The sequence below is a fragment of the Aspergillus pseudodeflectus genome, assembly GCF_044049435.1.
Source record: "Aspergillus pseudodeflectus strain CBS 756.74 chromosome Unknown BJX68scaffold_5, whole genome shotgun sequence".
Lineage (NCBI taxonomy): Eukaryota > Fungi > Ascomycota > Eurotiomycetes > Eurotiales > Aspergillaceae > Aspergillus > Aspergillus pseudodeflectus.
In genome coordinates this window covers 355,910-366,521 of record NW_027263781.1, presented here as the reverse complement: position 1 = coordinate 366,521, position 10,612 = coordinate 355,910, and the positions used below count along the sequence as shown (strand labels likewise).

The 10,612-nt window shown below is 53.0% G+C and overlaps 2 protein-coding genes across 2 annotated transcripts; one reads left to right on the top strand and one right to left on the bottom strand.

Annotated features, from left to right (window-relative positions):
• Positions 1 to 1,142: 1,142 nt before the first annotated feature.
• Positions 1,143 to 6,308, top strand: BJX68DRAFT_262741 (uncharacterized protein; the record flags this gene model as incomplete). Its single annotated transcript, XM_071044518.1, has 1 exon — positions 1,143 to 6,308. One exon carries the CDS (start codon positions 1,143 to 1,145, stop codon positions 6,306 to 6,308), a length of 5,166 nt encoding a protein of 1,721 aa, XP_070903364.1.
• A 430-nt stretch (positions 6,309 to 6,738) lies between these two features.
• Positions 6,739 to 10,264, bottom strand: BJX68DRAFT_228129 (DEAD/DEAH box helicase). The gene is made up of 2 exons (XM_071038802.1): positions 9,836 to 10,264; positions 6,739 to 9,765 (listed from the first exon to the last, which is right to left on the bottom strand). The coding sequence occupies exons 1-2, from the start codon at positions 10,162 to 10,164 to the stop codon at positions 6,942 to 6,944; spliced, it is 3,153 nt and encodes a 1,050-aa protein (XP_070903363.1). The 5' UTR covers positions 10,165 to 10,264; the 3' UTR covers positions 6,739 to 6,941.
• Between the last annotated feature and the right edge of the window lie 348 nt (positions 10,265 to 10,612).

The following is a 10,612-nucleotide window of genomic DNA, read 5'->3' as shown; positions in this document are numbered from 1 at the left end:
TCTTTGCCATTGGCAGCATAGGAATGAGGCATGGGTTTGACCGGAAATAAATGGCATTGTGTATCGGATATCCGCAAGTGGCGGTCGCGATCTATAGGCAGCTTAGCTGTCTGTGGACAGCGCTGACGTGTCGGACGCAGTGTCGGGAGTAGATTGCAGCCGAGGGCCCTCTATGACGTCTGGAGGACTTCACGGCTATGATTTGATGCCCAAACCGGGAAGCACACACAGATGGCTGGGAGGACTAAGTCGCTAACCGGTGTGAAGCAAGTCTACAAGAGCTTCGCCCTGGCGATCGGTCCCGAAATAGAATCGAGTCGATTCGGCCATTTGACGCATTCCAGCCGGTAGATCGACGGGGGTAGTCGGTCATTATGAGACGAGTGTCAACGTGTGCACGATACATAAGCGGCCAGCAGCGCTGCAGGGTGCGCCCAGCACCTCTCAACATCGTCGCCTAGCGCTGAGGCGTAACACAGAGAGATGATGGCTCCTGTTGGCTCTTTTGGCGCCCGATCTGAGCTGTGGTGCTGATCGCTGGTTTCCCCGGCAGCCCGCGCACTAACAACTCACTGGCCCAGACTCTTCTGCCTCAGCAGGATTTGTATACCGCTCGAGGTTGATCATCAACCGAGAATAATGCAATCGAAAATCGACCCATCTTCTTCAATCCTCAATTAGCGATCTTGTTTATCCGGCATTCTTTCTTTTGTTCTGTTCTGCTCTGTTTTGTCCTGGTGATTGCTTCAGCTGACAGGCGCTGTCACTCGACCATTCGCAAGGAGGCTCGCCCGCTTTGGTCCCTCTGCCTCCTTCAGCTCCCTGCTTCCAATCTCCGTTGTCCCCCTTCGATCGCATTTTGTTTTCAACCGATCATTCTCTCTCTCGCTCTGGTCCAGTTATTCAAAGACGATTTATAGGGACTGAATCATTAGTCCGAACTGTCAGGCAGGGTATGTGGTGAAGTAGTGTGTTTCCCCTCTAGGTAAACAAAACAAGATGACGTCGCCGGGCTGTACAGCCGATGTCAACAAAAGAGCAAACGACAACAACGATCTACCTCGACATCTCGATCGCGAGTGAATCTTGGTTCGGGTAATTGCTGCAGATGTGCTAACTTTTGCTGTTTGCTATAGCCCTCGATGCCGCCTGCCAATAATCACTCCCCCGCGAACCGCGGAGGGAGTGCCAAATCCACCCCGATGAAATCCAAGCCCGTTGATATTGGACTCCCTCTCGGCCTCTACGATACCAATTCTGTACGGTCCAAGGTTCGCAAGTGGCAGCAGCAGGGCGGCGGAGTCATTACTGCCGACGATGTCATCTATTACGAAGACGATGACGAAAATCTTTCAACGCCCGAAACCAAACCAAGATCCGTCAAGGGGAGAGAAGAGCGAATCGCGACAAGAAAGCGAAGCAAGAGCACCCCCCGAAAACGGCTGGTTAGTGATGAGCACTGGAAACTAAATCGGACCTCGACCCAGGCGCCATCGTCTAGATTACCAGCGCCGAAGCGCATCGCCGAGTACACCACAAACGAGCCGGCACGTACGGCCCGTTCGGAGAAGGGAGGCGACAAGAAAGATGAAAAACTACCTCCGCTGCTGTCCCCGCGTAGCAAGCGGCGGGAGGACGACAAGGAAAAGGCACCCCCCGCATTGGTTATGAGGGAACGGGCGAAATCGCACGCCTCGCGAGATATTGACTCAATCATAGAGAAAATCGAGAAGGAGCATGCTTCGTACGACAAGCCGTCCAAGGCCACATCACGTCCTACGACAGCCGATAAGAACCGATACAGCACATTGTCAGAGCCTTCCCAGAGTCCGAAGAAGAAAGACACAAATTTGGATTACGATTCAGAATGGGCAGCTAGCGAAGCCGATTTCTCTGAGTTATCCAGACGGCGCGCACGCGGCCCTGCGCATTCGAAGAATCGCACGCCGGCAAAGCCTCCCAAAGGTGGCATTCTTGGACAAATAGTGGACGAATCAAGGAAGATGTTCAGTAAGCCAGATGCCCAGCCACCAAGGCAGCCAGTTCCGAATCGCGGGTCGAAGATCGAAGCTTGGCTGTCGAACACCCAGGATCCATTTCTGGATGACAAGGATGCGGACGTCGAAATCCCTGCGCCCCTGAAAACCCGAAGGAACAAGAGTATACACAGTTCATTTAAGGAGGAAGAAAGAGAGCCAAAACCGCGGATTTCTAGCCCTGAGCCTTCGGTTGATAGCGACTTCTCCCGAAGGACATCAAAACGGCGAATCAAGAGCGGAGGGACAGCTCCGAGCAGTGAACGCCCAAAGTCAAGAGATGATAAATCGGCCGCCAGGGAGTCGCAACGGGATACGTCTCCATCGCCTCAAAGAAGGAAATCAAGCGAGCACAGATCCCGACGATCGTCTTCGCGCAGTAACGGAGAGTCCAAGGGCAGGGTCGAAGAAGATGTCTCTGACATTGGAACTTATCCATTATCTGGCGAATCCGAGGTGTCTGGTAACAACGCTCCAGTACCACTCGGTCGGACACGACCTTTCCCTACTACTGGCCTCCATCGATTGTCGACCATAGCATCGGTTGAGTCAATGAGTACCCGGATCGACGGCAAATTTGATACGGTGGCATCGGACGTGACGGAAAAGAAGAGGAAGCCTTCGCAAAGCAAAGATGATGGCGAAGAAAGGGACCATGTGGACCTCAACTCACTTTCTGTTGTTTCTTCTCATATGAAGAAGCTCACGACCCACGATGACTTGATATCCGTTCTTTCAGCACCAACAAGAAGCAGGAGTCTCCGATCTGCTAGGAGTCTTCGAAGTAACAAGAATCGCAACCCAACGGTCGCTGATATCCTGAAGGAACTGTCGCTGGACGAAGCCAAGTATATGCGTGAACTCAGGACTCTCGTTGGCGGAGTCATTCCAGTGCTTCTAACTTGTGTTTTATCACGCTCAGACTCGGCCATCGCTGCCGGGCTTTTCCGTCCTTCAGCGGACCCTGGAGACGAACTCACTTTTACAAAACCAATCGTGAATATGGGAGTTGCCATTGAGCGATTGAAGCTTCTGCACAAGCGCATTCCGCTTGAAGCAGCAGATGCTCTGATCCAGTGGGCGCAAGGAGCACAAAAGGTTTACCGTGAATACCTCAAGGCTTGGAGGTTGGGGTTCAAGGACGTGGTCGTGAACCTTGCCCCTCTTGAAGAGGGCGACGAGACAAACAATGCCGAGACAAAGAGCCTTGATGAAGGCATGTCTAGAGATGAGAATGGCGACGTGGTGGATGCTGAAGGGCAAAAGGTCGATGTTGCGTATTTGCTGAAGCGTCCGCTCGTTCGCTTGAAGTACCTTGCAAAGACATTCAAGGGCATCAACATGCTTGAGCCATCTCCCAAGGCGGAAGAAGTCTCCGTTAGTTACCAAAACCTTGTGGCCGAGGCTCGTCGTCGCGCGCGGGAGGAAAGGGCGAGGCTCGAGGATGAATCCGCTGCCGCTGTCGACGCAACTCGCGCCCGTGATCCTGAAACCTTAGGAGCATTGACGGGCGTGCAAGTGGACAAGACCCGCAGAGTTAGAGCTCGTGACTTTTTCAACCTGTCGCTGTACCATTCCAGTGGTCAGGTCATCGATTGCAGAGCCGAGCTTCTCTTCAGAGACAACGCACCAGAACACGGTCCTGGGGGTGATTTGCTCATTTGCGAGATCGATCATGCGGACCGTTGGTTGCTCTTTCCTCCGGTGGACATTACATGCGTGTCCGCTCGCCATGGGGACAAGAAGGGAGAGCTGGTGGTCATGATACGCAGTGCGCCGACACGGGAAAAGCGCTTCCAAGAGCTCCTATCGCTTCAGATAGATGAAGAAGACGTTGGCAGGGAGTGGCTGCAGATGTTAGGCAGGACGCCCGTCCCACCCGCAATTAGTCGCTCTCAGAGCTTCATCGACCGGGCTAGGCAACGGCAGCGCGCGCAAACAATTTCGTCTCCGAATGATGTTTCGCTCGCTCAACGGGCCCCACCAAGCCCAAGCAGCATCGCTATCCCCATTGGGGAGAAGCCCACATCTCGTGCGTCGCGTCGGTCTTGGACTGCTAAGGAGGCGTGGTCGGACCCCAGCACCATCGAATCGACTGTTGCTACCGAATCACAAATATCATCGCAGACTGACATCACTCGGGAATCAGATTACGATGCCACTGAGACGGAGGTATCAGCCCCGTCATCATCCCAGCCCCAGCCAATCCTGCACTCCCGGGATCCACGAAAACTCGTCATTGGCGATGACAAGTCTCCTCAGGGTCTCAAGCGCTCAGGGGCGAAGCGGATCTCCAAATACGGAGAACTTACCCCTCAAAGCCCTCTTCTGCCCCCAAGCCCTATATCAAGCCAATACCCATCCCCGTCAACTCCTTCCCGGGATGAAACCAAGCGGGCTGAGCAGGCCACAGCCACTGCTCCTCGAGAGAAGACCCAGCCCAAGACCCCTACAAGGGCTGAGCCTGAAGAAAGCCCACGTATCTCCTCCACGCCTTCCAGGAATCTGCCATCCATTCCAAAATTACGCCAAGGCAGCAGTACTTCGTACATACCAGAACCTGAATCCGATGAGGAGTATGATATACTAGATTACAATGCTCTGCCCGAGACACCGACAAAGAGGAAGACACATTCTCGTTCCGGCTCTGAGTCGGATGGAGCAAATGGCGACGAGCCTCCACCACCGCCACCTCATTCTCGTTCACCTAGCTCCACAGGCTCTAGCCTCACGAACACGCCTGTCCTCAGTCCAACCGCAGCGCGCCTTAGGCGGCGAGGCTCTTCACCTTTGAAGCACGAATACGAGCCCTCTACTGCGTCGGACTCCTACTCCGACTCGGATACGTCGACCGTGCGACGTTATGACATGTACTCCGATTCAGATACCGTAACTGATAGCTCAGACGAGGACTCTGAGGATGACCTGCCCCCAAGGACGCGTCGAACGCCTTCACGCGAAATCACCAAACCCACGGTGCAGGAATCGGATCTCTCGCCTGCAACCAGTACACTATCTTTGTCAAACTCGACAAATCAGGCCGGCTACCGATCAGTTCCCTCCCAACCAAACAAGTCCTCTTCCGCAATCGCCACTGTCTTTGCTTGGTCAGACAAGGGATCTTGGGAGAATGTCCTGCCAGACGAATGCAAAATTGTCATAAGCCCTGGTCTCGTTGAAGCGTACGAAATGAAAGATGACCCGCTCGCAAGCACGGCAGACAGCAAAGCTCGGCCTTTAGTGGCTCTGGAATTGACACCGCTAGTACCCATTCGCCGTGGAACAGCCATCGACATCAGCATCCGCTCCCCTCCTACTCAACGGTCCAAAGTCAACTGGAGCAACAACATCATGTTCCGCTCACGAAACGCGGATGAGTGTGAGGCCCTATACGGACTAATCAACCAGTCCCGTATCAATAACCCAACGTACATCGCACTACAAAATGCTCGTGGTCCAATGGCAGACCTTCCCATGCCGCTTGAGCGCACCGCTAAGAGCTCGGGCTTCTTCGGCTGGCCCCGCCGCAGAAAAAGCTACCGCGCCTCAGGCTCCCCTCGCTCTATAGCAGACAACTCCGAAAGCAGCGTTGGCACCATGAGCAGTGCCTTCTCAGCCATCAAGCGCTTCGGCGCGGGAAGCAAGATGTTTAGTATCTCTCGCTCGTCCGTCACATCCCGCAACCGCAACAAGGATGGCGAAGGAGGAAGTCTGTTCTCTAGCTCTGCTGCCTCCGGGGCCGGATCCAACGGAGGCAGCATCGGCAGAATCGCAGCCGCTATTAAGGGGGTCGACGGTATAGGTCTCTCAAACGCCAAGATCCGCCTTTATATCCGCGAAACCCAGTCCAAGTGGCGCGATATGGGCGCCGCACGACTGACAATTATGCCAGCGCCGCCCTCTGAGCCCCGTCGTCCCGATACCGCATTTTCACCAGAAGGACACACCGAGGGCAGTCCAGATACAACCCCTCCTGGCTCAGGAGCAGCCTCACCAGGACGAGTGGTCGAAGCTCAGAATCAAAAACGCATTGTCATCCGCGGTAAGACACGTGGTGAGGTCCTGCTTGACGTCTGTCTGGACGAAAGCTGCTTCGAGCGCGTCGCGAGGACAGGTATTGCAGTCTCTGTGCGTGAGGAGGCTGAGGAAGGACCCGCTGTTGCGAGCCAAGGCGGAGTCACCACAGGAGATTCGACAGTCTACATGATCCAGATGAAGGGAGAAGCCGAGGCCGCCTACACCTTTGGGCTTGTCGGGAAGATGAAGTATTGAACATGAACAACCGTTTGACGAACGTCGCATGAGTCGACCCTACTTTCGCTCTATATTCTTTCTTTACGATATTTGTTTGATTTATGTCTCGTTTTTGAGCATCTGCATTGCATTTGGCGGGTGTGGCACCTATTTACTCGATTCCCCCTTCGACTTGATATTTTTACCTTTACATATCACCCCCGCCGAACGCTAACATGTCTTCTCGCTTTTCCTTTCTTTTCTTTCTTCTACTTCTTATCACCTACATTTGATCATACACACACTTTATACATACCCCTACTCATACCCTCAGCTAGTTCTGATTTACATTACCCCACATGATACTACGTTGATGCCCTCCAGGTTATGACCCTGTAAAGCGTGATATATTATATTCTATACTAGACTCACACGATATCGAATCAAAGAGATAAACGAATAATAGGTATAAATTTCTATATCTTATAGCCCTGGAAGCCTTGCTGTAGTCGAAGAGCCATCTTACTCACCAGCTGTAAGTACTTAAGAAAAAAAATCTGCTAAGAATCATTGAAGTGATGCCGTAGGTCTAAATTAGTTAGGGTATAATGGTAGCTATATACAATGAACACAACGATCTTCCTCTATAGATATGATGTCGCTAGAGCAAGTTTAATCCGACAGATCCACCGGCGACGCCGCAGTTCCTGATCTTATCCCAGACCCAGCTCGACTCCCACTCGCACTCCCACTCTTAACCCGAGATACAGACCGACTCAGACTCGGAATCGGAATTGGCGTCGCAGATTCCGACTCAGCGGTAACAGGAGATAGAGCATCGTCGCCATCTTTAATCTCCGGCTTCGTCGACTTTTTAAACAAAAACCCGACACGGTTCTCCTCATCCTTGAGTAACGTGAGCAACACCTCGTCATCGATAAGCTGCTCGAGACTCTGCTGTTCCGGGTCCGGATTCAGTTTCTGGTCAAGAGTCGGGGAGAGGAACAAAGCCGGGTCGATGTGGGCGTATGCGGAGAGGGTTTCTTGGATTTTTTGCTTGCTGTTAGTGGCGGGGTTCGTTGTCGTAGAGGTGTGCTGTGGGTTGGAGCCTGTTTTCGATTTCGATTTGGAATATGCGCGGATTTTCGAAGCGATGCGGCGTTCTTGTTTTTCCATGTCGACCTCTGAGGCTTTCATTAGGGTGTTAATGTCCGGGAAAGTTAAATCGTCATCGTCATCATCGGTATCATTGATTTCGTCTTGATTCTCTCCATCAGAAGGAGCGATGGATTCGTCCAGGTCTCTCGGCGAACTAGCTCCAGATGGAGCAGCGGTACTCCCACTTCCCCGACAAGAACAAGCCAAAAGATCGTGCGTTTGACAAACACTCTCAACATCCAACCGAAACAGATCTTTCAGCTCATCGCGCGAAAACTGCGCAACACTATCCTTGTGCTCCATAACACTATCCGCAAGACCCAACTTCGTAACCTGGCGCTGCCAGATCTTCTCCTCGAGACTGCCCTTTAGCAAGATCCGATAGATATGGCACGGCCGTTTCTGGCCATCGCGGTGAATGCGCGCCATGGCTTGGATATCCGTTGCCGGGTTCCAGTCTACGTCGAAGAGGACGAGGCGGCTGGCGCCGATGAGGTTGAGGCCTGTGCCTCCGGCTTTTGCGGAGAGGAGAAAGGCGAAGCAGAGGTTTGCGGGGAGGCGGTTAAAGTCCTCGACTAGGCCCTGGCGTTTCTGGGCCGGGGTTGAGCCGTCGAGGCGGAGGAAGGGGAGGGAGAGGGAGGACAGGAGGTTGGCGAGGAGGGTTAGGGTCGAGGTGTAGTTTGAGACGAGGACGATTTTCTCCGAGGTTGAGGTGCGGAGGTGGTGGAGGAGTTGGTCGAGGACACGGATTTTGGCGCTGGTGGATGGTGAGAAGTGGCGGAGGAGGTTTGGGGGTAGAGAGGAGAGGAGAGCGGCGATTGTTTCGCTTGGTGCGTTTTCGCCATTCTTTGGCGAGAGTAGAGATGGACTGTTGCATAGCTTCTTGAGAATCGTGATGAGCTGCAAGGCGCTTTCTGAGCTGCCAATCACGGATTGAAAGACCGGTGACTCTAACACACTCTGGTATATCTTTGCCTGTGTATTGGTCGGTTTGCAGAACAGCACGTACTCCGTCTTTGGAGGCAGATACTTGGCGAGGATATCTGCAGTCCGTCGCAGCATAAACTTCGAAGTCAGCTCCCGGAGCTCTTCATTTCTCGCCTCTCCTTTCTCAATATCTTTCTCTGTCGCTTCCGGCTGTCTGCTCCTCACAATTGGAACCTCGAATTCCTTGACGAAGGACTTGAACGAACCCAGAACACCAGGGTTGACGAGATCCACGGCAGCGAAGAATTCCTTCAAGTCGTTCTGAATCGGAGTACCGGAGAGAATAATCCTCTTCGTCGCGTTCAGCGACTGGATTGCCTGTCCACTCTTGTTCTGTAGAGTCTTCAACCGATGTCCCTCATCCGCAATGACGATATCAACTCCATTGCCGCGTGCCAATCCTTCCTGAACAGTCCGAAGCTTCTCATACCCAACAATCATCACACTATACGCCTTGCCCATTGTGAAATCCGTCAGTCGTTTCCTCTTATCATCAAAGACAAAGACGCCGATTCGCTCGTTGCCCAGCCACTTCCGGAACTCCTTCCTCCAGTTGTTGATTAGAGTAACCGGGCACACGATTAGCGCTTTCTTGATGACGGAAGAAGCCTCGTAGATGGGATTTTGCTTCAGCAGCGTCCATAGTAAAGTTATCGTCTGTAGAGTCTTCCCCAGACCCATGTCGTCGGCTAAAATCGCGCCTTCGCCGTTGAACGACCTCATGCCCATCACACATTCGTAGAGAAACTTGACACCCTCACGCTGATGCGGCCGCAAGTGTTTACCGAGAAGAGGATCAACAACAACGTCCACAATCCGCCTCCCCTTGGGCACCGAGTCCGGCCGCTGCATAATCAGCGCACCAGGTTGTTTCGGATCATGGCGCGGTGTCGGCTCGTCCAATTGAGGAGGAGGCATAATCGTACTCTCAAGCAATGGCTGCTTGAACCCACTCGAAATTGATGTCCTCTCTTTTGTTTGAGTCCTTGCTGTCGAGGGTTTCGACGCTGCATTCCGAGTCCGATTTCCGAGTAGCGGAACATAAGCCTTCTTCGGCGGCGCCGGCTTCTCATCTATCAGTATCTCCTCCTGCGAATGTGACCGCTTCACCTCCTTCTGCCCCGGTAAATGCCGCTTGCCGGAAAGGTACTCTTTTCTTTCAATCTTGGAATTGACCTCGACCTCCTTGCCGCCAATCGAGAGCATAACGCCCGGTTTCAGTGCCGATGAACTGTACATGACCCTACCCATTTCCCGCCCCGAGACATCCTGCAGGTAGACGTAGCCGTCGCGGGTCGAGATGATTCCGTCACCGTCCCAGGTTTTGTTCTTCTTCGCGGTTGGTTTTCGCCTGTAAGGAAAAGGCAACCCGTTAACAAACTATTTGCAAGACAAAGTATATACGGTGAAAATTCGCCTACCAGAGCACATTGAAATACTTCTCCTCACCCTGGTATCCCTCATCAGCATCACCACTCCCATTCGCCAAAACCGCGGAGCCCAAAACCTCATTCCGAACCTGCAACAACGGCTTCCTCTGCCCTGTCAACGCAGGGCGCGTCGTCGCTGTGCCAATCCCATTTCCGAGCGCGCTCGACGTCCGAGATAAGAGCCTGGGACGCTTCGTCGGCGGCGGCCCATCATCGCTTCTCGTGCTGGTGCTGGTGCTGGTGATCGAGTCCGCAGAAGAATCCGGTGTCTGTGTCGGTGGTTTCCTTATTGAAGGAGGTTTGAAGGGCTTGAAGACCATAGCTAGCGAGCGGTGATGATGGTCTTTTCCGAGGGTGCTTGGTTGCTCCTCGGTGTTCGGTGATTGAAGAGAGAATCTCGGCTCGCGTCGCGACTCGACGGGACCGGGGGTGCGCGTGTTCACGTGACTCACGACTGTATACCTCGTTCTTCAACTTGGGCTTCATAAAATACTTCATGTCAACAAATTGAGGACTCCTCTTAGAAATGAATCGAATATATAAAGCGGAAGCGACTACCTACATGAGACGTGTCTCCCCAAAATAGAATAGGAAGGAGCAGATAGAATTGGGGCGTTGGGTCGTTCCTTCCTTATACTCGGTTGGTTATATAAGGAAGGCACGACCCCGGAAGACACTCTTTCCTAATATAAAACAGGAAGACGTGGTTGACGGTGCTGGTCGTTCCTTCCTCAGAATTTGACCTATCTCAAATGAGGAAGGAACGAC

Excerpts from the sequence above, each read along its gene's own strand:
- BJX68DRAFT_228129 (XM_071038802.1), bottom strand. The coding sequence starts at position 10,164 with ATGGTCTTCAAGCCCTTCAAACCTCCTTCAATAAGGAAACCACCGACA. Across the intron at positions 9,766-9,835 it reads AAGTATTTCAATGTGCTCTG|GCGAAAACCAACCGCGAAGA; the intron begins GTAGGCGAATTT and ends TTTTCCTTACAG.